Source organism: Callospermophilus lateralis (assembly GCF_048772815.1).
Source record: "Callospermophilus lateralis isolate mCalLat2 chromosome 11 unlocalized genomic scaffold, mCalLat2.hap1 SUPER_11_unloc_3, whole genome shotgun sequence".
NCBI classification, from domain to species: domain Eukaryota; kingdom Metazoa; phylum Chordata; class Mammalia; order Rodentia; family Sciuridae; genus Callospermophilus; species Callospermophilus lateralis.
The window spans coordinates 5234261-5260796 of record NW_027510155.1 but is presented as its reverse complement, the minus strand read 5'-3'; the positions used below and the strand labels follow the sequence as shown (position 1 = coordinate 5260796).

Genomic DNA, 26536 nt, shown 5'->3' with positions numbered 1-26536 from the left:
AATACTTTGGATTAAAGGCTTCTTTATAAATTTGACTGTATAGTTCAGTCATCCTTTAAATGGGATGAAAACAATTAACCCTCCTGTATCCTTGCCCAGTTGTTCTCATGGGTGCATGCCAGGACATGGAGGGCAGTGTTGAGGTATCTGGAGCTGTGTGCTGAGGGGGAGTGCTGATCATTGGGCTTAAGTGGGGGTAGGCAGTGTCATCCAGCTGGCTCAATGCATTCTTCTCCCCTGTAGAGATGCAGCCACCCCATGAAGATGATTTTCCTAAAGAGAACACAAATCATCTTAATAGAAATCTTCATGAAGAGCCTCGCCTCCTGAGTCATCATTTAAATATGAACCATCCTGAAGAGCCCAGCCTCTTGAGTCAACCTGTGACTGAGGACATGGGTGTCTTAGAAGTGTCTCAGATTCCAAATACTGAGAAAGTAGACCCAGGTAAAGCTTGCCAATTTTTCTCTACAAAGTAGAGGCATTATCATAATGAAGGCTTTCAAGGATATTTGTTGCCAAAGATACAAAATAGAGCAGAGAGTAATATAGGTACATGTGAGTTCAAAAAAAAATCTCATAAGTGAGAGAAAATCAAGAATAAAGATGACTAGAAATCAAAAATAGGCCAGAGACTGTAACTCACCTAAAAGCAAGTGTTTAGCTATGACTAGCTTGTGTAAACCATTTACAACTAAAATATTATTCTTCAAAGGCCTTATGCTCTAAAACTATAATTTTCAACCAGACCAACAGCACCAGAAACTCTGCGGGTGGGACCCACAATCTGTGTTTAGCAGGCCTTCCAGGAAAGTCTGGCATGGTACAAGTTAGCTTGAGAATCACTGTTCATAGTCTCATAAATTCTGTGTTTTTTCCCTTTTCTTCTAAATGGAATGTAATATACGTCAAGTCCTGTTTTGACTTGCTTCCTGGACATGGTAATTAAACTTTTTCAAATGCAGTCAATCGTCCAGATCTTTATACTATATACTTACAGGAAGCAGTACAGAACTGCAGTCCATTTTAGACTGACACTTATGAATACTTCATCATAGTGCACAGTATCCAGTGGGAGATGAGAAACAATTTTTCAAAAAAATCCCCAATAATGGCATCAATAGCATTCTACTTTTGTGTTGCTCACTCTCATTTTATCAGTAAATTAGATGATGACTAATTGTTTTATTTTATCCATCCAGTATGGTGCTGTGAAGCCATAATTACTGTATTTTGTGTTTTTAAAGGTTCTGGTATGTAAGCATAGCTATAGCATTATCCTGCACCAGTGCAGGGCTTAGCAGCACTGATCCTGACCCCGCCCCCATCTGCACACACACAGTGTAGGAGAACTCATAGCAGGGGGGATTCAGTTAATTTGAGAAGGAATAACATATCAGTTCTCCCATTTTCCAGAAGACATTGCATTCATATATGAACACTACTGACTTCTGAACTGTCTTTAAGTCCATAAGGTTCTGAAAATGAATCACGCACCATTAAGATTTGTTATTTTCATGCTCCAAAACTTTCAAGATTAGGGAAAACTTGGCTTACAAAATTAAGCATGAATTATTTCCCTGGCCTTTTAGGTTCCACCACAAAATGATGTCAATCACCTTTATATGTAAAATCTTTCCAAATGTCATTTAATGTGTCTCAGGTGCTGAGATGCTGAGCCAATGGGCAGACTTCACCAGCAGTCAAATTCATAGACCAATAGTGAATGGAGGGCCTGGGGTTGTAGCTCAGTGGTAGAGTGCTTGTCTAACATGTGAGGCACTGGGTTTGATTCTCAGCACTGCATACAAATAAATAAAATAAAGGTCCATCAAAAACTAAAAAAAAAAATTTAAAAATTAGGCAAAAGCTTAAAAAAATAGTAGTGAATGGAATCTCAGGGTTGAGAAAGACCTTAGAGGCAACTGGTCCAACTTCCTTTTTTTTTAGAGAGAGGGAGAGAGAGAGAGAGAGAGAGAGAGAGAGAGAGAGAGAGAGATATTTAATATTTATTTTTTAGTTAGCGGCGGACACAACATCTTTTTTTTTTTTTTTTTTTTTTTTAATGTGGTGCTGAGGATCGAACCCTGGCCGCACGGCCAGATGAGCGTACTACCGCTTGAGCAACATCCCCAGCCCAACTGGTCCAACTTCTTAATAACTGCATGTTGGACTCCTAGCTGTTTAATCAAACGTACCCCAGGCTCATGTAACTCATACTGAAATTCCACCCCCACAAGCTCTCAGGTCTAACTGGAATTCTACCTCATTCACAGAGCCTCAATGCAGGTCTGTACCCAATTCCCTTTAGTCTCTCTTGGTATTACTTTGTTCTTTTTAAATAGCTGTCATCTGTCCACTCAATTAATAGTTGTTGAGTATCTCTGCCAGGTGCCAGATGCTGTGTTAAGCCTTGGCTCATTCCACCTGTAAATCTGCAAACCAAGACTCCCTCTCTTTCAGCTTTCCTAAAATTTTTAACACAAAGTTTCACCAGCACTACATCCATGTTTGTTGAATGTGACCCTGTCTATATATCTCTGGTTTTAAAAATTTTCCTTTAGTAAAGTAAATATTGTTCTGATAGCAGTTGTATGGCCATGGAAGTAGTGGAGAGTAGACTGGAGATTGTTCATTTTATAATTGAAGGGTCTGACAGCTCTAATTAGGATTTTGAAGTTTTTTTCTCTGTGTTAATTGTCTTTAGGAGAGCCATATATTCCAGGCACTGTGATTCATATATTTAGTGAAACACTCGATGAATATTGAAACTGAAGAGAGACAATTCTTATTCTATAGCATAAAATAAAATAGCCATTTCCCCTTTCAATTTTAGAGCTACTTATAACAGAAGGTACTCCTGTTGATGATGCTGATACAGAAAACCAACTAAAGGAGATAAAGGTGGAAGAGCCAGCAGATGCCACCCTTTTGGACAACATGCTTTCCTTGTTATATTCATACTTGCTTTATTTCACTAAGATGGTAAGTTTGACATAGTTTCTTCAATTAGAATGTTGATTATTTATTAGTTTTTAAGTGGCTTCTGGTCATGAAGTGAAGAACTTAAAATGTCTTTATGAAAATGACTCCTGACCCTTTGAGTAGATAGCTCCTAAAACAAAAGCCATAGGGGTGTGGCTTAATGGCTACTTAGTTTAGCATATGAGGAAGATTTGCTGTCTACCAAGGCTGGACATTTGTACACCTGTAAAAACTTGGTTCTTCCCCTCAGAACCTTTCATTCTGGCAGGGAGATAATAGCATTCACTTGAAACACAGTAAGATAATGGCAGAAAGAGAGGTATTTATTTGATGGTAGAACATTATTGTCCATAAATGCATTTATTATGGTTGGAAGGGTGATCAATAAGGTCAGAAAGTAGTTGAGATGTGTTTGAAGCACAGGCAAAAGGCAAACAGGAGTGTGACATGTGGTTTGTTGTTGATTAGACAGGCTGGGGTGGAGGATGGTGGGGGAAGCTGGCAGTCAGAAGAAATGTGTTCAGAGAAATGGAAACATGAAGAAAAGGATATTTGGGGAGGCCAGGAGAATGTGAATAGTTGGTGTTGTATAACGTGTGAAGTTGGAGGGGGATGGTCTGTTGGAGAGGCCAGCAAATCTTAAAGGAAGTCTTGAGCCAAAGTAGCATTAGACCATTAATAGTGAGGATCCTTAGAAAGTTTTAAGAATGAAAGGAATTAGGTTAGATCTGTTTCTTAGAAAGAGTCACTTAAGGCTGACCTTTCTAAAGAAAATCATGATCCAAAGAAGACATTTAATCTGTCTAGAAGCTTATCTAAGCATTTTAGGACTTACCTCCCCCTCATGGTATTTGTTGATGTTGGACTTTTAGAGTTTAATTATAGGAATGAGAAAGCTTTTAGAGCTTGGAGGATAAGATGGTCCTAGGGCCATTGTGACAGTAATCCTTCTCAACTGAAGTCATTTCCTGTAGGTTGTGTTATTTCCAGACTTGTGTAAGAAAAGTGATGTTGTTGTTTTCCTTGTAAAATGTATAGATTTTGAAGCCAGGTAGATCTGGTTTCAAATCCCAAGGTTATCATTTAGAAGTTTGGGCAAATAACTAAACTTTTGAATATCAGATTCCCCATCTGAAAAATGTAGATAATGCTTACTCCAATCATAAGAATTAAATGATTTGACAAGGTAAAGTGTCTGGTGAGACATCTGGCATTTTGTAGGGTTTTACCCCCATGCACCCCCTAATTCTCATGTAGGCAGTCAGAGGTGGTATAAAGACAATGAATACCTGGGGAGGAGAGACCACCAGGGTGGAAAAGATGTGATGGGGAGAAATGAATCATTTTTCAGTTGGCTCCATGTTTGTTCATGGTGGTGGCAGCCACCTGGGTAAGGAGTACGTACAAGCCAGGCAGTTAGAATAATGATATTTCCAGTGATTAAAGCCCAGTCTTCCACAGTCATAATTTGATTATCAGAATGAATCAACATCACTTGGAAAGTTTACAGCCTCACGATATGGGAAGGATTTCTTTATTCATATTTTTAGGTATGCACAGAGCCCTCCTCTAGGTCTAGGTCGGGGTACACGAATGTGGTGCAGGTATGGTCAGTGATTTTGCGGTGATAGGTAAGACATTGACGTGAGTGGCAAAGAAGAGGCACAATGTTACGAGACTGATTTGAAAGGAGCCTTCAAAAAGGCATTTTGATGGCCCAGTATGTACAGGACATTGTGCGAGGACTAAAAGAGTCTAACAGGTGTAAGGCATGATTGTGATTTTTGAAAGCCTTAAGAAAAGGACTTAACAAATATATGCAAAAATTATGAACAAGTCAATGTAAAATCTTAAACAAGTAGTATGATATCTGATAGGACTGGAGAGTAATAGGCTCTGATGTGTTTGGGAGATGTGCACCAATCAGATTCATTGATCAATGGAATCTTAGTAGAATCTTAGTGTTAGAAGAAACCTTGGAAGGCTGTTAGTCTAGTTTCTCACTCATTGCTGTAATTTTCTTTACTGTGGCCCTGACGAGTAGTTATGAGGCCTGTACACCAGTATTTCCTAGCTGGAGTCACTCTCTTACAAGGCTATATGTTCTTCTGTTGTCTAGTTCATCCTTGTAGTGATTGCAAATTTTCCTCCACATGATTTCCTCTATAAAATTGAATTCTTTTCTACATAGAAATCCTTTAAATATTTGAAGTTATATCTTAATTTAAAAATTATTTTTAGTATTTTTATCATGAAAACTTTCAAATAAGAGCAGAGAGAATAGTAGGGGACTATAGGTAATCATAATATATTGTACATTTCAGAATACTAGAAGAAAAGATTGTGAAAGTTTTACCATAAATGATGTTTGAGGAGGTAGATATATTTAACCTGATTTAAACATTACATAGTGTATACATGCATCAAAATGTCATGTTACCTACTTCAATAATTATAATGTTTATTTCTATGTACTAATTAAAAAATAAATTTAATTAGAAAAGCTTTAAAGAAAAGCATAGAGAATAGTATAATGAACCCACAGGCCATCACCCAACTTAACAGTAATTCCTTGATAGCCAATATCAGTGAGTTTTTTTTAAAATTTGTTCTAATTGGTTATACATGATAGCAGAATGCATTTTGATTCATTGTACATAAATGGAACAAAACTTTTCCTAGTTGTACACAACACGTGTAGTAGTCCTACATGTACCTCGGGTAATGAGGTTCATCTCATTCCACCATCTTTCCTATCCCTATGCCCTCTCACCTGTCCTACCTCCCCTTTGCCCAATCAAAGTTCCTCCATTCTTTCCATGCCCCTTGCCACCCACCTCACCCCCATTATGGGTCAGCATCCACTTTCAGAGAGAACATACAGCTTTTGGTTTTTGGGATTGGCTTACTTCCCTTAGCCTGATATTCCCATTCACCCGCAGATGCCATAATTTTTTTCTCTTTTAATGCTATAATTAACATTTCATTTTGTATATGTACCACAGTTTCTTTATGCATTCATCTGTTGAAGGGTTGTTTCCACAAAACTATGGAATGCTTCACAAATGTGGGTGTCATCCTTGCTCAGGGACCATGCTAATTTTTTCTGTATTGTCCCAATTTTAGTATATGTGCTGCCAAAGCAATCACACTCTTGAGTTTTAACAAATGTAGATACCCAAGTAAAAACTACCATAATCAAGATATTGAACAGTTTTTTCACTAGAAAAGGGGTTTCCTTGGGATCCTTCCCAGTGAGTTCCTTCACCACCTGTTCCAGGCAACCACTGATAACTTTTTTTTTTTTAAACTATAGATTCATTTTTCCTACAGTACTATTTCATATATATGCCCCTATAAGTGGACTCATATCTAGGAGTGCAATTGCCTCCTACGTTTAATGTATGTTTTTATCTTATGTGATACTGTCAAGCCATGCTAATAAATGACCACAATCATTTTATACTTCCACCAGCAATTTAGGAGACTTCCACTTGACTTCATCTTCACTAGCACTTGGGCCATTCTAGTGGGTATGTCTTTGTGAGTTTATTTCCTGATAATTAATGATATTGAGTGAACTTTTTTTTTTTTTGAGATAGGGTCTCACTAACTTGCTTAGGCTCTTGATAAGTTGCCAGCCTCAAACTTGGGATCCTCCTACCTCAACCTTCTGAGCTGCTGGGATTACAGACATGTGCCATCATGCCTGGATCAAATACTTCTTCATGAGCTTGTTGACCATACTGTTTTTGTATGTCAACTCTCTCTGGTTAGCTGGAATCCAGACTTCTCCCAGCTCTGTGCCAACTGTGGGATTGGTTAGCTTATAGTTGTTCTTGGCCCTCGCAGGTACTGCTTAGAATGTAGCCCCAAACTGAAGACCACCTCCATGCAGATTTCTAGAACTCTTTTTCTTTGTGGCTCCCATCTTTCTGGTAGTTTTCTCTACATGTTTTTGGCTGCTTAATCTCCTGGAACTCTGGTCTCTTTCTCCTCAGTGAGACTGTTAGGCCCCATTTGGGTTCCCCTTCCCAAACTGAGGTCTAGAGGGTGCCTCAAGGTAGAATGCTCACCTATTTGTTCTCCTGCTCTTAGGGGTGACAGTTGCATATCCCTTGTGGCTTTCTATCTGAAAAATAGCTCTTTAAAAATATATTTTGACTGGGCATGGTGGCACATTCCTTAATATCCTAGTGGCTCGGGAGGCTGAGAGAGAATCATGAGTTCAAAGCCAGCCTTAGTAAAAGTGAGGTTCTAAGTAACTCAGTGAGACCCTGTCTCTAAATAAAATACAAAATGGGGCTGAGACTGGGGATGTGGCTCAGTGATCAAGTGCTCCTGAGTTCAATCTCTGGTACCAAAAAAAAAAATATATATATATATATTCCAACTTTCTGGTTGCTTTCAGTGGGAGAACAAGTCTCATATAAGTTACTATCTATTGATTTCTCCTTTTGTTGTAACTTTTTACAATATTGAAAAAAATATGTTTGTGGGACTTCTAGGATATATTGTAGTTTTGGTGAATAAATGACATCCCCCTGGTACAACAATTTAACCTGTTTTCTCTATTGCCTTTTTTTTTTTTTTTTTTGGTGGTGCTGGGATTGAACTTCGGGCTCCATGCATTCTAGGCAAGTGCTGAGCTAACAACCTCAGCTTCTCTCTGTTGCTTTATATTTCTTGGAAATTCGTAGTCAGGTTTAGGTTCAATTCTTTTTCTTATGAAAACTTAATAGGAAATATTGCATTGACATATGCATATCCTCTCCTTTGATGTTGACTACTAGTCAACAGTGACGTTGGTGAGATTTGCTAATATATTATAGATTGCAAAATAGCAATGGTCTGAGTTGCTGGATTTTTCTTTCTTCATTTAAAGGATGGGATGCCTATACAAATAAAAACTTGATTATTCTTTTTTTTTTGGGGGGGGGGTATTGGGAATTAAACTCAGGGGCATTTGCTAGTGAGCCATATCCCCAGCCCTATTTTGTATTTTATTTATATACAGTGTTTCACTGAGTTGCTTAGCAATTCCCTTTTGCTGAGGCTGACTTTGAACTTGCTATCCTCCCTCCTCAGCCTCCCTAGCTACTGGGATTACAAGTGTGTGCCACGGCGCCTGGCTATGATTGATTATTCTTTACACAGATATTTGGTTTGTATAGTTAAGGCAGGAGATAAATATTTGATTCCTTTTCTTTATTTAAACACTTTTCAGAATAGTAAGGTATTCTTCTAGCTTATCAAATGATACCCAAAGGGGCTTGAAATCTTTTTATTGTTTCATTGTTTTTACTTGTTGCCATAAAATTAATTAGTTCTTTCATATATTTAAGTTTTTGTCTTAAATGAATTTTTTAAATTATAAAAACCAGGTTATCTAAGAGAAAAGAATGATCCAGAGGGATTCTAGCCAGGTGTTAGACAATGTGATGATATAGGGCCTGTTACAAACTGGAAAATTTAAAGTATGCTCAATTTAAAGTATTTAGATTCAGGCTGGGGTTGTGGTTCAGTGGTAGAGCGCTTGCCTAGCATGCATGAGGCACAGGGTTAGGGTTAGGGTTAGGGTTAGGGTTAGGGTTAGATTTAGGGTTATGGTCAGGGTTAGGGTTAGGGTTAGGGGTTTGATGCTTAGCACCATATAAAAACAAAATAATGTGTCCACCTGAAACTAAAGATACATAAATAAATTTTTTAAAAAAGTATTTAGATTCATTATACTTGAAAACACTGCAAGTGAACAAAAAATATGAGACTGTCAGTATCCTTTCTCTTGAAGAAACTATTGGAAAATATTGAGGAGGTGGATTTCTGACGAGGAGGTTGGTTTAGAATTGCCATGATTCTTTGTGACTGTTTTGTTATAAATTTAAGGTTTCCCATTTCTTCTAATTTGTCTGTTTCAGCTGTTTACTATATTGCCTGATGAGTATCAACCTGGGCCTGATTTTTATGGACTACCATGGGAGCCTGTAGTTTTCACTGTTTTCTTTGGATTGGTATCCTTTGTCATTTTCTTTTGGAGAACTGTTCTTGTTGTGAGTAAATTAACTTACTTATACCTTAGCACATAAGCACAAGGATTATTTTATATAGTCACTGTCCCGCCCCTTTTTTCCTTTTCAGTTGCTAAAACACAAATTAGTGGTTTAAGTCAAACTAACCTTATAAAATAATTTAGTGTGGGTGCAGTTGGTAGAACTGGTAATTCTTAAAGCCATCCTGACCAGTAGTTTCATACGTATCAGAAGTCTTAAAAGTGGGATAAAAGATGGGATAGGTTAGATAAATATCCTTTTATGTAGCATATATGTCTAGTAGTCTATATTAAAGAAATAACTATGCTTTGAAGATTTTGGTAATGTTTTTCAGTGGAACAGTGTATTAGATTGAAGGCTCAACACAACATAATTCATTTAGGGGATATTGTATGTTCGCTTAATGGAATAGTAGGCAGATTTATCTATTTCAAAGCTTTGAGGTACAGAAAATGCTCACAATTAAATGTGAAGTGGAAAAAAAAGCAGAAACTAAGATTTAAATGTTGATGAACTGTATGTTAATATAAACACATATAAACAGGGGGAAATGCTACAAAGAAATACAGTAAAATGAGAAAAAGGAGATAAGATGATTTTTCCAGTCTTTTATAGATATTTTTCCCAGATTTTATGATTTGATCATATGTTCGGAAAATACCTTTTTATTTGGAAGTATAGATTATGTGTTATCCAAAAATCCATTAAATGTTTTGTTCATTAAGTCTTTTTTTTCTGAGCAGAATTAGTCTATCTCTGTGTATGTGTGTACATATATGTATAAGCGTATATATATAAGCTTATACATACATATGTTTGTACTGTAGGTCATTCTGTTTCATAGTTATTTAACATAATTGGAAGAAAATTATTTTAGGTAAATGGACTTTGCATATGAAAAGCCTAACAGTTAAAGAGGCCAAAAGCATTGGATACAAATCTTTTCAAATCTGAGTGTTCTTTTTCTGATTTCTTAATTATATCAGACATATCATTGTTAAGATAAGTTTCCTCTCCTTGTACAATTGAGTGTAAAATCTCTTAAAAAGCATTCCCTTCTTAAATAGAAGAATCGTTTGCCTGGATTCCTGTGAGGAATTTTCACAGTTCAATCTCATTGAACTTTTTCTCAGCTAAAAGGAAAAAGGAAATAGAAGGATAAAGAGAAGGGAAAAACATGAAAACACTTTATATTTCTCTCTTGTTTCTTTCATTTCAAGAACCCCAGTACCTGTTTCTCTTTTCACTAGGTTATGTGGGATCTGGTTCCTAGCTGTTGCTCCTCAGTTTCAGCATTTGACTTTGGAGCTTTAGTCTCTTCCTTAGATGACTGCTTTTATGCTACTTCCCATTTTCTTCTGTTGTCATTTTGAGTAAAAGGTTAGCAAGGCTATGACATTAAAGAAATGCCATTTCTTTCTGTGTTGGAGTTTTCTGAATGCAATTTCTTATTACGAAGATCCCATGGATGATCCATGGACACATCTGAGTATCCCATCACCATTTATAACATTTGAAAGGACAAGTATATGCTAAGTTACAAAGATATTTAGTGATGTTTTTAAAAAAATTTCTGCTTAGGTTTTATTATCAGGCAGTTTATTGCTGTATTTAGGAAATGATTGTTTTTGTCCTTTCCAGAATATGTTAATTGTCATTTCTCTTGTTGCTTGTGCATTTTCTTCTAGCAGTCTTCCCTTTCAGATTTCTTGCTATATATTTAGTGGTTTGTAGAAATAAGATGATGTAGCCTATTAGTTTCTAAATTCAGCCAATAGCCAAATTTAAATTGGAGTTCTAAGATGTTTTCTGGTGAGTGAAAGTGGCATATCTTAGTACAAAGATTATGCCTTAATATCATTTCCTCAGATTCCTTTTGAATAGTCATTGTTTCTAGACTTTATCCTGGTTATTTAGAATTCTCAAGTAAATGATTTTGAGTACACACACACACACACACATACACACACACACATCTTTACTGTGAAATAAGGTACATATCTTAGTGTTTTTATGTCAGAGCCTATTTATGAAATATAACTACCAATTAAATTTAAAATGCTTGTTAACTTTTACTTATTTTTAATCCTATAAATTTATTATTCTGAACCAGAATGTTATTAAATTCTCACTTGGTTATGATTCTGACTGTTGTTTTAGGAATGCTGTTTCTATTGAACAGATGTTTGACATCAAATTTAATCTTTTTTCTCTCTTCTAGGTAAAAGATAGAGTATATCAAGGTAAATTTTTAGGTTTCTTAAACTTGTATTGTATTGGTGTTTGATGTGTGTTTTTTAATGTCTATTACTTTTTTACCTCCTGAAAATTTTACTATTCCTAGGTTGCTAGCATGGATAACTGAGTAGATGATGATGGTTCCAACTCTGAGATAGGAGATAAAGAGGAGGAACAAATTGTGGATAGGGAGATGATAAGTTTTAATTTGGGGCAGATTAACTTTGAATGTTGATGTAATGCAGATGTATTACATTTGAAGAGTATTTCTATGCTAATGTTTTAATCATGCATTAAGTAATTGAGTAGATAATTTAAAGAATGGTAATGTGAATCAGTATGCTTTCATTTCCGTTTTTCTTTGCAAAGAATTAAATGATTCCATTTTCTGAAAAGAAAGTGTTTTGAGAAGGGAGGAATATCAAGCTACAACACTTTACTGTATTTCCCATCTGTGAAATAAGCTTAAATTGAAATATCATTTTGGATGGGAGGGGTACCTGGGATTGAACTCTGGGGCACTCTACTGAGCCACATCCCCAACCCCCTATATTTAGAGACCAAGTCTCACTTAGTTGCTTAGTGTCTCGCTCTTGCTGAGGCTGGCTTTGAACTTGGTATCCTTCTAGCTCAGCCTCCTGAGCCACTGGGATTACAGGTGTGCACCACCGTGCCCAGCAAAATATCATTGTTCTTATATTTTTCTTAAATTTTAATAATTTTATACTCTTATTGCTAATAAGCATAGATTGCTTTTTAAAAGCATAATAGTTATGCTAAGAAGTATTTCCTCATAGTACCATATAGCATGTCTTTGCTTTTAGTAGATTGAGTAATTGAATTTCATTTAGTGATTGTAATAATCTTGTGTATTTCCCCCTTTTAGTCACTGAACAGCAAATTGCCCAAAAGATAATCAATTTCATGAAAGAAGATGAAGAACTGATACAGAAATTTTCAAAGTATGAAGAGAAGGTATAATTATTTTTTTGTTTCTTTCTCCCTTGGTTCTAGCTTGAATCATTTCTACCTGTTTTAATTTAAAAATCATATTTTAAAATTTTTATTTCATTATTTCCTACAAATCATCCAAATTCTAAGCAGTCATATGTATTAAGTACTGCTTTCTTCTGGAAAGGGTCACTTGTCTGGAAGTAACTTGTATAGTAGCACTATAATTTGTGTATCTTAATTCTGAGTGCTTTATTTACATAGATGAAGGAATCAGAGAAACAGATCCAAGAAACCATGAAACAAAATATGATTCTTTCTGGTGAAGCAACTAAATATAAGGTAAAAATCCCTTCTTCGGGGGGAATTACATTCTAAACTCAAAAGTAAATGTAATGAGTGAGTAATCTTGACACCTTTTTTCCCAGGATAAAATAAAGCTTCTTGAAAAAGCTAAAGAATTTCTGGATGAGAGAGCTAAAAGTCTTCATGTTATGTTAGAATCTGAAAGAGAACAGAATGCTAAGAATCACGACTTGGTAAGAGTTTTGCTGCTAAGTGTTGCTTTAATTTGGCTTTTGAAATATTTTGTAAAATTGGTTAAGTTGAAATTAGTCCAGCTGTTAACTAAAGTAAGATTAGGAGTCAAGGAAGTTGAACCCACGTCTGTGCCCATTTTGTGGCACTTTTAAGTACTGATACAACAAATTATTTTTATGGGCCTAGGAAATATTTTTATTCTCAACCTTGGATAATTTTCATATTGCTTTGCTCTGCTCTTGGAAACATGCAGATCAACTAAAAACTATTGTCCAATTGAACAGTATTTGTTTACTTTTTACTTGAAAGAGTAATGAATTAATCAATTTTCTGTACTTAAAAAAATTTTACTTACATATTTCATTTTCAATTTCTATAAGTTTCTGTAATTACATAAAAGTTGCAAAAGATAGTAGGGAGTGTGTTCTGAAATATCCTACCCCCAAGTAAGCTTGATCACCTAGCTGAGGTAGTATTTATCAGATTTCTTCACTGTAAAAATTCTTTCCAATCCTTTTCATATTATATTCTTTGGAAGTTACCATGCACAGCCCACAGTTAAAGTATGAAGAGTTACGAGCTCAGGATGCAGCTCATGGTAGAGCACTTGCCTAGCATGCATGAGGCCCAGGATTCAATCCCAGGCATTGCAAACAAAGATTGGGGAGTTATGTCCACTTCCTTAAGGAGCAAATATCTTTATAAATTTTTGGGAATTCTTCTGTATGTGAGATTAGTCTATTCTCCCTTAAATTTTATCATTTTTTACTTCAGATAAGAAAATTTTAAAAATTATCTTGGGAAATTTTTTTCTCTATCACTAGAAAAAAAATTACCAATTTGAACTGGTTTATTTGAAACAGTAATTAATTAATTTTCTATGCTTTAAAACATTTTATTATTGCATTATGATTTTCTATACTTTGACCTTTTTTTCTGGTTATCTCATAAACAGTAAGGTTGTGGATGCCATGAAATATTTATGACTTCATTTTCCCTCATCTCTTTCAGTTCTTGATTTTTTGCTTAGTCCAAAGCTGGATCCCCTGCATTTACCTGAAATGTAATGGGATGGCTTGACAAATATTTTGTTGTGTTTATCTTTTTTAGTATATATATGTGTGTACACACACACACACACACACACACACACACACACATATCACTATTTCTACTGAAATCCTAATGGATATTTTGTGTTCTGTTTTCACCTGGCAGATAATGGAAAATAAGAAATCTATAGAGAAGCTTGAAGATGTCATTTCAGTGAATACTTCTGAATTTTCAGAGGTAAAGCTGCCAACTCTTGCTAATGGGATAGTTGGCATAATGGGATATTAATACTACATCTTAGTTTTGTTGCGGACCAAAAATTTGAAGTGTGCTAAAATGTGCAAAAAATGAGAACTATATGATGTCTGGTTTGGGAAAGTATAACTTTGTTTTTTCTTTGGAATTAATTCACTAACTCTAGTGTTTTGCATTAGCTTCAAATTGTCTTTAATGAAGCTAAGCTTCGTGAAGAGAAGGTGAAGTTGGAATGCTGTCAGCTTCAGAAAGAAAATGCCATACTTAAGAAGACGAAAGAGCAGGTAAAGAAAATTTGATGTCATACATAATGTAAACTAGAGAAGTGAATATCATTATCTTGTATCTTTCTTGGATCTGTTTCTGAGGTAAGGAATATTCATGTAGGACCTTTTCTAGATATGCAAAGTTTAAACATGCTCCCTAAATTGAGTGCATATATATGTTCTCCATCTGTTTTGGATTTTTGGATTATTGCTTTTCTTATCAAATGTCAATCAGTTATTTACTTGCATAGCCTCAATGAAACTTTTTAAACCAGAAAATTAAGTATTTTATGATCCTCTTTTGAGTAGTTACTGATTCACTGGCCAAGGGAAGATTACATAATAAGGAATCTAAATTTAGGAGACAGTCATATGTGCCCAGCCATTCCTGCTGGAGGTAAATTATTTGAATTGGCAGCAATTTTCTGGGGAATGCAATAAACAGGGTCAACTTCCTGAGAGCTCTGATGTTCTTACTGCAGCTGTGAGAGTTGGGGCCACTCGGCCCTCTTCCTTAACCAAGGTCTCAACCCCCTCGATTGAGGCAGGCCACCGAGGAGTATGGTTCTCTATTTCTTTGTCTAAGTCTTGTAGTCCTGATGTATCCAGTGCAAAACCCCTCCCTAACCCACAGGAATTCATGTGTTTTGACTTTTCAGTTGCAGCAGGAAGTCAAAGACTGGAGTACATCACATGCTGAACTCAGTGAACAAATCAAATCATTTGAGAAGTCCCAGAAAGATTTACTTGTAGCTCTTAATCACAAAGATGATACTATTAATGTAAGTTTATACTCCAAATACATGTTTCATCTCATGAATTCTCCTGAAATCTTCTGAATTAAAATCGAGAGTCTTCCAACCTTTTGCTTCTTTTCTAGGTTTTGACTAATTATATCACACAGTTGAATCGGTTACGATGTGAATCTGAATCTGAGGATCAAAATAGAGAAGATGAGTCAGATGAATTAACCAACGGAGAGGTAGCAGGTAAGATCAGTCTCAGGGAGGTTGAATCCTTTTTTTGCTTTCCTGTCTTTAATTAAGCATTTATACAGATGCCACTTTTCAGCTGGCTGATTTTCTTCTTAAGCTTCAGGGTTGTAGACACATATCACTGGATCTATAGATATGTCTGTTGCATTGGCAGAGGTGGGTTGCTGGGGTATAATGTAGCAATAGGCATGTGAAGAACACTGACTTTTTCTATCCCATTGAAAATTAATAAGTACACTGAAGCTACAATAGTCATATCCTATACAATACTTAGAGTATTGAACATTGTACAGTAAGAGAAATTTGTTTCTTAACTTATGCAGATGATAGTTGATTTTGATAATCATCATCTCTATGGCTCTGTGGTTTTAAGGTCCACAGTCAGTCTTAAGAGTCCGGAGGTAGTTGGAACCATAAACTAAGGCTGTGAGAACAGAGGCTAGAGACTATCAGAAAGCTAGAGAGAGGGAGTGTAACAGTGTTTACTGATGAGGAAAATATTTCCAGATGTTTTCTCCCAAGTTGGATATTGCTTACATAGCAAGTATTTCAAACCACACCTGGTAGTAGATTCAGGGAGAAAATAGAGGATTGAATCTTTCTAAATAAGACACTTACTTGTCCAGGTGAAGATAGATCTGAGAGAGAAGAAAAGCTTTTATCTTACAAGAATAGCATAGATAACATTTTAGTTGTGCAAACTAGAAATTCACCTTTTTTTGTTTTGTTTTTAAGACAGACACAGTACTTTTATTTATTTTTATGCTGAGGATCAAACTCGGTGCCTCACACATACTAGGTGAGCACTCTACCACTGAGCCACAACCCCAGCCTGAAATTCACCTCTCTCTCTTGTTTTTTTTTAAATCTAAGCTTGCAATTCTCTTAAAAGTCATTAGTCTAATCAGTTTAGGTATTCAATTGCTTTTTTTTTCTTCTGGTGTTTGAACACAATCATTATTTAGTTTGGGGAAGTTAGGAGAATATAGAGTTAAAAGTAAGGAAAGAAAAAGCTAAAGTCTTTTGTTTTTTAGGTGATCGGAATGAGAAGATCAAAGATCAAATTAAGCAGATGATGGATGTCTCTCGGGTATAGTTCTTTGTAAGAGTCCCATAGTGCCTGTGAATTCTTCCTGTGCCTCACTTTTAAGAATACCTCTCTTTTCTGCAATTTTTAGACACAAACTACAATATCAGTAGTTGAAGAGGATCTAAAACTTTTACAACCTAAGCTAAGAGCCTCGATGTCCACAAAATGTAATCTAGAAGGTAGGTTCTTCTTGAGAAGAAATTGCCATGTTGGAAAGACTTAAAATTTTATTGGAAAGATAAAGAATGGCTTCTTGCTTTCATGCTTCTTACTTTTCTTGGCACTACTCCCTCAAACAAGTTCTTAAGTCCTTGTACACATATAGAGATAAGCTGTTTTATCCTTTACAGACCAAATAAAGAAATTAGAAGAAGGTGACTGCAATTCACTACAGTCTTCTAAAGTTGGACTGGAAGAGGAATGCAAAACTCTAAGGCAGAAAGTGGAGATTTTAAATGAACTCTACCAGAAAGATGAGATGGCAATACAAAAGTAAGATTTTCATTGTTTGTTATTGTTATCACTGTGTGAACTAATAGATAATTTTATCTTTTCTTAAGATTATTTACAATTTCTTCTAGTTGTAATAAGTAGAGATTTGTCTTTTTTCCTTTGTGTTTTGTTTCCTATAAGTTGCATTTTTCTTTCCATCGTCAGTCTTAAGAGTCCTGAGGTAGTTGGAACCATAAACTAAGGCTGTGAGGACATCGTAATCAATTGTCAAATTCATATGAAGGCAGGAAGTGGTAAAATGGTATTAACAGTCACTGATGTGGAAATACCTCTCAAAGTTCTAGACCCTTTCTATGATCCCCCTATTTATTTTAATTACCTTTCATTGTGATCAGTTATGTAATTCTAATGTTTTGAACTTGTATCTCTAACTCTGGACCTTTAAAAACACTGAGTGATTTTGGAATGACATGTTTTAGTAGAATAAAAACTTCAAAAAGGAATAATATTTACTTATTGATGGTACAAGTTTTGTACTTGAATATCTCAGATGTTCACACAAAATTGAACTGTGGCAAGGACCTTAGGAGTTATGATTACAGAAGTACTTGTTTGTAGTATGTATTTATATATTAATCTTCTCAGTGTGGAGCTAGTTATTTTTTGAAAGTTCATTTGAAGTTTTTAATCCACAAAAATACTTGAATTCTCTAAAAATAGGTTGTGTCAGATTTTATTTGTTTGCACCTGATTTTACTCTTTGGCATATATATATGTATGTATGTGTATATATATATATCTTGTAAAGCAAAGACAGACCTTCTTACAGACCTAACTATTTTTAGGTATTTTGACTTCTGTTGCCTAATTAATACATTAAATATTGAAACCTTTCCATTAACTTTTCTAAAATTCTGTGATCTCCAAGCGACCTTTTTAGAATCTCAAATTTTTGTTCAGGCCAGTTCTAAATTCTTGGCCTGTTTCAAAGAAACATTTCTCATTTTATCACTTTTTTTTAAAAGAACACTTGTTTTCTCTGTCCCTACTAGTAATCTGAATGACCTAAATGGCAATTAATTTTCTTTTAATGCAATTAAATTGTAGCACTATTTTTCTCAACTCCTCCAAAATTTATTCAGTCATCATCTGTGGTTTGTACTCTTTTTACTCATCCCCAGGTACTATGTTAGTTCATGCCTCTGTCATCTTTTCTGTTTCTAACCTAGATCATCTGTCTTCATTCTCCATTTTTTATATTTGTATATAACTTATTTCAAATTCGTAGTAGTTTTCTCTATAGCTGCTTGAGTGGACTTTCTAAAATATAAGTCTGTCCATGTCAATATGTGCCTGTGGTTTATGAAGAATTTGCTTTCTATTTGATGACCTGTTCTTTTTTTCTTCCTTGTATCTTTCTAATAGTTTAAATATTTTTAATTATTTTCCTCATCCCCTGTATAAGCTTGATGTAATCATATATTATAATGGAATTATAATTATATAATTATAATTTTATTCATCTTCTCATATTTTAAAGGCCATGGTATATATTCTGGATTTAATAAAAACCTGACATAGATTAATAGGTTTATTATTTTTTTTTATGGGCTTTAAGTAGCTCCTGAATCAGATAACTGTTGTGGCATTGTATGTTAGTACTTCATATACTGTGAACTCCACAAGACATTCATTCAATTTATACACATATTTAAAGTTTCTGTAGTTCTGCATTCTACACTGTTGGTTTCTTATTTGAAATTATTTTCATTCTATTTGAACATTGTCCTTTAATGATAGATTTGATTAGTGTATCAAAGGTAGTACAAGGATAAACAGAGAATAGTATTTTATTCACTAAATATTGCTATAATCTGTATTAGGTTGACATGAACTTCATGATTAGAGTTAAAACCAGTTTCCATTTTTAAAGGATCTTTCTTTTGGCTACTGAATTTTGACTGTTACTTAGTTTTAGCAATTTTAAAATATCCATTTAATTACCATCTGTTTTAAATTTTTTCTTTAAGGAGTCCATTATCATTGTTGTTTGGTCTTATCCCTCCCCTAGTTTCTGTAGTCCTTTCTCTGTTTTTTTAACAGTTGTATTGGGAAGTGCCTAGGTGTAGTTTTCCCCACCCCACCCACTTTTCCTCTTGCAGTTATGTTGTTTGGACCATTAAACACTTCTTGAATTTTCGAGTCTTTTTCTAAATGTTGATTTTACCTCATTCTCTCTTCTGATTATAATAATGCATATTAGAATTTGATTTCCCCTGCCTCCTACATTCTGGGTTTACTTCTTCTGGATATTTTCTTCTGACCTGTGTTAAAAGCGCTATGATTTATTTTACTTCCCAAATCTGTTGCTAAAATCATTCATTGAGTTTAGGATTTTAAAAAATTCAGGGTTTAAAATATTATTTTAGTTGTAGATGGACACAATATTTTATTTTTTATAGGATTTTTTTAAGAGAGAGAGAAGAAGAATTTTAATATTTATTTTTTAGTTTTTGGCAGACACAACATCTTTGTTTGTATGGGGTGCTGAGGATTGAACCCGGGCTGCACGCATGCCAGGCGAGCACGCTACCGCTTGAGCCACATCCCCAGCCCGACACAATATTTTATTTATTTTATGTGGTGTTGAGGACTGATCCCATTGCCCCACACATGTGGGGCCCGTGCTTCACCACTGAGCCACAACCCCAGTCCTATTTCAGTACTACAGCTCAAACCCAGGACCTTGAGCCATGTGCTCTACTATTGAGCTACCTCCCCAGACTCCTTGCTCTTTCTCATAAGGGACTAGGGTCTTACTGCTTTCCAAGCTATCTTTAATCTCATAATTCTGCCTCTGCCTCCTGAGTATCTTCGACTGTAGGTAGGTCACCACACCCAACTATTTCTTGGTTTTATATTTTCTAATACTTTGACAAAATTCATAATCTTTTTTTTCCTCTTTTGTGGTGCTGGGGTTTGAACCCAGAGCCTTGTGCATGCAAGGCAGCACTCTACCAACTAAACTATATTCCCAGCCCTGAAATTCATAATCTTGACTTTACTTTTTTGACTATATAAAGCACAGTGATTTTAAAACATGTGCGGATAACCCCATTAGCTGGTTTCCTTTTCTGTGGGATTTTTTTCTCACAGAATTTTGTCTTATGGAGTGCCTGGTCAGTTTTGATTGGCCAACATTGTTGTGATAATTATAGATGAAATTTGAGGACTAAGACGAAGTTATCTTCTTATAGAAAAGTGTTGAGGTTACTTGAGTAAGATTGTCACTTTAAACTTAGTCACCAATTAAGATAATTCAAAAATGACTTGTCTTTTCAATGTTTCAGTATTGTTCCTTTTGGATTTTTTTGCCTGTTCATCACTTAAGTGTGCAGTACTTTCTAATCTAAACTCAAAGGCTAGGGCTTTTATTAAGGGTCCCTTTATTGGTAGCCTCATTTTTCCTCTAAGCCCAGGAATTTAATGAAGGCTTGGTTCAGACTCATATCTTTGTGTTATCTTCAATAGGAGAAAAGTACCTTAAAGTGCCAGCCTTACTTGTAATTCTGAGATTCCTTTTTCTAATGGATCTTGGCCACATACATATATCTTCACTGACTTTTTAGCTTGGATCCCTTCAAACTAATTTTATATTCTTATAAAGATGTTTTGATTGTTCTTAGTGCTCTCAGACTAACTCTTTGATAATTGGAAACAAAATTCTCTCTGTCCTTCAAGATTCAGTTTTCTCCATATTCCTTCTTAAGCCAGTGGGGAAAATTATTATATTCCTTTAGGCATCATTTATACCTGATACAGTGAGCTCTTTTATTCTTTAGCATCTTACAAGGTAACTAGTATATTATAGCCACTCATAAAATACTTGCTGAAGAATTAAATGAGAAGCTATATAAGAATATATTATCCCCTTTTTCTATTTGGTACCAGTAATCCTTTTTTACTGTAGTTCTTCTGATTTATGGAAAATTAAGTTTCAAGTTAATTATCTTTTGAATTGGAACTATGGCTAAAGTAGTACAAAGATAGCAGAAAATAGTATTTTTAAATCATTAAATGTGGCTACCTTTGTGTCAGTAGATGAACATCTTGAGTTTCATGATCAGAGTTAAAACTTGTCAGTAGATAATACTCTGACAGTGGGTCAGTTTGGCTTCTTTTTCTGGTTGATAGACATTATCAAAACTCAGATTTGTCTTTTTGCTTAATTTACAATTCTTTTGAAATAGATATCTAAAGTGTGAAAAATGTTCTGTGGTTAATTGCATAGCTAAAAGACATATTCTTGAAGATTTTTTCTTTGACTGACTATATGGTACCAGTCTTGGATTGAGAAAAGAGTTCCTCCATGACAAAGATATACTTAGTGTCCTACCCATGGCAGAAACGAGAAAAGAATTATCCCCTGCTTTATCCTAATATGTTTAATTATGTTAGGTTGATCAGTCTTGATCTTCCACATTGAAGTAAAGTGAGTTTTTATTATCTTACACACAGGAGACTTGCCCTTGGGGCACATGTTGTTTTCACATTTATTTTATTTACTGGTAAGTAGAGAATTAAGAGGAGAAGTTAGAAAATGTAAGTGATTCGCCAGAGTTTGATTTATGAAATTGCAGGTTTGAATTCCTATTTTATGTGCCTAAGCATTTTATAGAATTGTGGGAAGTGATATTCATAAAGAGAAACTTTTGATTTGATAACTGGCTTTATTTTAGGAAACAGAGTCAAGAAGAATGTGAGAGACTAGAAAAAGAGCAGCAGCTGTCAGCTGCAGATGAAAAGGTGGTTTCCGCTGTACAGGAAGTTAAAAATTACAAGTGAGTTCAGTTTCTAAAGGAGGGTGTCAATGTCTAATGAATTAGTGTTAGCTTTCTTTTTAATCTTTTTTTTACATTATGGAGATAGAAGAAAATAGCATGGAAGTATAAATAACGAGAGGATATGAACACATTCAATTCACACAGGAGAAAAAATAAATTTCAACTTAACAAATGAAAAATGTTAACAAAAATTTACTTGTACCCAATGGGCAAGACCATAGGGAACTTGGTCAATGCAAACAGTTCTGGGGGTTTCGTATGTTGTAGTAATTCTTTAAGAAATCAGTTTGCTGTGTGTTATATCAAGACCCACAAAAGTGTGGCATTTGATAGACCTTGGAAATCTTCTATGGATATAATTTGAAAAAAAGAAAAAAAGTTTTAAGGAGGAAGATATTTCTAGCAGAATTACTTGAGAACACACTGATGAACAGTTAAGGAAATTATAATTTATCAATTCAGAATCTCTAGCAATTAAATGATAAAGAAGTTATTAGTATTAGGTTTTTATTTTATTTATTTATTTTTGGTGCTTTACTACTAAGCTACATCCTTAGACCTTTTTCTTACTTTGAGACAGGGTCTCAGTTGCATAGGTTCCCACTTAATTGCTGAGACTGACCTCGAACTTGTGATCCTCCTGCCTCAGCTTCCCAATCATTGGGACTACTGGCATGTGGCATTGCACCTGGCCTGTAGTATTAGTTTTGATCACACTGGATTCATATAACTATAGAAATGTTTTTCTTATGTATGATAAAAGTCTTTAAAAGTATAGCTGATGGAATAAAGGGAAAATGGTCAGAATGTTTCAAATTTTATTCAATTGTTTTAATTCTTAGGCGGAGAATTGAAGAGATGGAAGAAGAATTACAGAAAACCGAGCGCTCATTTAAAAAACAGGTAGTAATTAATACTGTCCTGTAGTTGCAGAATTCTTTGATATCTAATACAGACAATTATAGGCTATTATAATGAATCCCTAAAAACATTTTTTTAATGTGTTGTCTTTTTCAGATTGCTATACATGAGAAGAAAGCTCATGATAATTGGGTAAGATTTTTTCCCCTTTTCTTTATTTTTTGCATAGCTACCGCAACTGAATTTGAATATTTTCTCTTTAATAGCTCAAAGCTCGTTCTGCAGAAAGAGCTATAGCTGAAGAGAAAAGGGAAGCTGCTAATTTGAGACAGAAGTATGTGATTTTTTGGTATCTTACTGTATGTTTTATAGTGTTTTAAGGTTATGCTAGATATTATCTATGATTGCTGTTTCATAATTCAGCCCATTCTTTCTCAATATTCAAGACTACTGGAAATGACCCAAAAGATGGCAATGCGGCAAGATGAACCTGTGATTGTAAAACCAATGCCGGGGAGACCAAATTTACAAAATCCTCCTCAGAGAGGTAGGGGGCACTTTGTAAAAGGAGCTATTTTATTTCTTGGTGCAGAATGTATGTAAATTGCTTTTTATTTCTGTGTGTAATGGTTATGAAATAATCTGAATGATTTGCTAAAGCGGGAGGTGTGGGGGTTGGTGTCAGGGAGAAGGCTGCCTTAAAGTAGTAACATGGCATTGTTGTCTTTAGGTCCACTGAGCCATAATGGCTCTTTTGGTCCATCCCCCATGAGTGGTGGAGAATGTTCCCCTTCACTGACAGCAGAGCCAGCTGGGAGACCTCCTTCTGCTACTCTTAATCAAAGAGATATGCCTGGAAATGGATTTGGTGAGCATTCACATGTTGCTTTATAGTAAACTGCTTCAAGGTTTTGGTTTTTTTTCCCTTTTGAATATTCTAATGAAAACATAGAATTTGGGCCTGTACAATATATAGAAGATAATTTCTTACTTTATCTTAGTGAATGTTTTCTGTAAAATCTGTTCTAGAATAGAAAACATTTATTTTTTTTCCTGGAGGTCCCTGTATTGTTTTTTTCTTTTAAATTTTACATTGTGAAGTAAAATTTAAAAGTAATTTTATCTTTAAATTAAATCTCTATGGTGTTCCTTTTCCAAATATTATAAAAGTAGCCTTAAACTTTATGTAGCATACATATTTCCAATATGAAATACTGAGTCTTATTTCCAATTCTAAATAGGACTGTAGTCTTGGTAAGATTGGAAGTCAGGTTATACAGACTAAAGAAAAGCCAACTTACACATACTTCAAGTCTGTAGCTTAAAGTTTAGGACCAGTACGAATTAATTTGCTGTTCTATCAACCCAAGGCAGTTCTTTATTTTACTTAAGTCTCTTCATAAATTGTGATTTACGTATTGGGCAACCCATTTTTTTAAAAATATTTTTAATTGTAGATGGTGTGGTGCTGAGAATCAAACCCAGTGCCTCACACATGCTAGGCAAACACTCTACAACTGAGCTACAACCCCAACCCCTGGGCAACCCATTTTTAATGTTGCTTTCTAGTTATTGTTGAACCCTGACCTGTCCACCAGTGGTTTATTTCTTCTGAAAAATACATACAAGGGCTCTGATCTTTCTTTCCCAAGGGTCAATGGATGGACCTTTACCTCGTACTCAATGGTCTTCTGAGGCATCTGGGAAACCCGTTGCCTCTGGTAAAGAGACCAAGTAATTTCAAAGAATCTGTAATTGTGGATGCAGGATTTTTATTCTCTTCATGTTAGAATAAGTCTGAATCCATTCTTTGATCTCTAACAGACCCAGGATGTGGTCCAGCTCACATGAACAGCAGCTCCAGAAGTTCTTCTCCAGCTAAGGTGACGGATGAGGGCAAGGTAAGTTCTGTAGTTACTGTGAATCACGTGGTCGTGCAGGAACATGTTGCTTTCCTACAGTACTTGCTCTTTGCTTTATCCTTCTTTGTGTTCTATTTGTACTATCCCATTTGTTTTTTAAAAAGCAAACTGTTCCCCAAGAACCTGAGACCCCCTCAGTTTCTACCATTACTTCTTTGACTGAGCATCCAGTTGGAGTAAGTACTTAGAGGTTGAGAACTGAATTGGGTTTTATTCTGTGCATTTCTGGGAAGGATATTCAGAGCATGACACTGATCTTGTTTGCTTTAAACTGCATGCAATATTGAGCTTACTTTTCTCCTTAACTTGGAAATGTGGCTTAAGTGTGTGCAACTATAATGAACTACAGAATGTGAAAAGTTATCACTCTAACTTTATATGGTGTTTTGTGTTGAATGTTCTAAGGCAAAGTAAATTCATTATAAATTATATAATTCATCATTTTTATTTTTGTTTGGAAGAATGCTATTTAAGAATTCCTCCATTTGTGCAAATCCTATTTTGAGTGATTTGAATTAGATTGGTATCAGATTTTCTAAAAGTGAAATACTGTTTCAGTGCAACGATGATAATCTGAAATGACCTCTTGAGCCAGTCCCAAGCAATGGTCTCATTTGTTCACATAAGTGCATTCTCTTGTAACTGTATTGCTATTATATCTGGTAGGTCTTCTGCAGCTCTATAATAAAATAAATTTTTAATTATTTAGTTTCAAACCCACTACTCATAGGAAATGATAAATCAATATCTCAAATGATGTACAGTAAATAAAGTAAATATTAAAGCCTTGTCTTCCTAATTTGTGTATATAGCATTGTGTTGGAAAATACTTCTCAAGTTCCAGTGTATACATATTCCAGGAATATACATCTCTGGAGCAATCTAAGGGCAGCTTAGATAAGACCCCCCAAACCCCTTTGTAGTAGAAGATTTAAAAGAGAGCAAAGACCCGTTGTTATAGAGGAGTAGAGGTGGGAAAAGCATGGCTTGGAGGCAAACCTGGGATTGAGACCCTTTAATATGCAGTGTGGCCTTCAACAAATTATGATAATCCATTTGCTTTTGTTCCCTCTTATTTAAAACAAGACAGTCTACTTACAGATCTCAGAGGTTGAATAATTATGAAAGACTTACTGAAGATACTCTGAATAGTAGCTGTTATTACATGGGTACAGAATGGATTTTTCATTTTATTCTGTTCATTCTTAATATGGAAGTAATGAGCTATTGTGATGAAAGGGAAGTGATGGGGAGTGGGGGGACTCCCTTTGAAATAGATTCTAGTGAATACAGCATGACATACTGGTCAGAAATCACCTCTGTTAATAACCTCTGCCAGTCCTCTTGCCTTTCCCTTTCCTGTGCAGATATAATCACTAACAAACTGCTCCCTCTTGTGGAATCCTTCTAACTTCTGTAAGCTGTCAGTGGGAATACACAGGAGGGGTGGGTAGAGTTTTGTTGCACTGATGGTGTTCTCTGGACAGGTGCCTGTTTTGGGTTTTAGCTTTTATCGGTGTTGGTACTTTGTCTTAATACATAGGAATTTTAAAACTTTTAACTGCTTTCAAATCTTAAATTGCAGGTTAATATGGCTATGAAAGGGCCCCCTCCTTTCTCAGGGGTACCCTTCATGGGCCCCCCTATGGAACCCCCGATGGGACGGCCTCCTCCACCTCCCTTTTGGTATGGACTGCCATTTCAGCTCAGTGGGCCTTTTGGGCCACGGCCAATTCCTCCACCATTTGGTATGATGATCTGAACAGTAGTGATTGACTTATAAATCACATTCATCTTTCATTTCTATTGCTTGCTAAAACAGTTGGTTGCTATCTCAGGTCTTAACAATGAAAGGATACAGCTGAGTACATTTTAACTTTTCCTCCACTTTTTTGGGACATATGGGACACTACATAATCTTATACTGAGACAGGCAATAGGTATCTCATAGACAAGGATAAGGGGCTATATTGAGAAAAGCCAGAAATATTACTTCTGCAGATGTTTGTTGAAAATATGTTGATGTGCACTGC

The 26536-nt window shown here is 35.3% G+C and overlaps 1 protein-coding gene and 1 non-coding gene across 2 annotated transcripts; one reads left to right on the top strand and one right to left on the bottom strand.

Moving 5' to 3' along the window:
- The first annotated feature begins 245 nt into the window (after positions 1 to 245).
- Positions 246 to 26279, top strand: LOC143385978 (transport and Golgi organization protein 1 homolog). Its single transcript, XM_077107907.1, has 13 exons — positions 246 to 447; positions 12160 to 12248; positions 12489 to 12566; positions 12653 to 12763; positions 13983 to 14054; positions 14252 to 14356; positions 14998 to 15120; positions 15219 to 15327; positions 16368 to 16423; positions 16512 to 16602; positions 16774 to 16915; positions 21616 to 21717; positions 26126 to 26279. Exons 1-13 carry the CDS (start codon positions 246 to 248, stop codon positions 26277 to 26279), a joined length of 1434 nt encoding a protein of 477 aa, XP_076964022.1.
- On the bottom strand, positions 6029 to 6135 carry LOC143386033 (U6 spliceosomal RNA). Its single transcript, XR_013089534.1, has one exon. It is a non-coding gene; the product is annotated as a U6 spliceosomal RNA (small nuclear RNA).
- Positions 26280 to 26536: the final 257 nt, after the last annotated feature.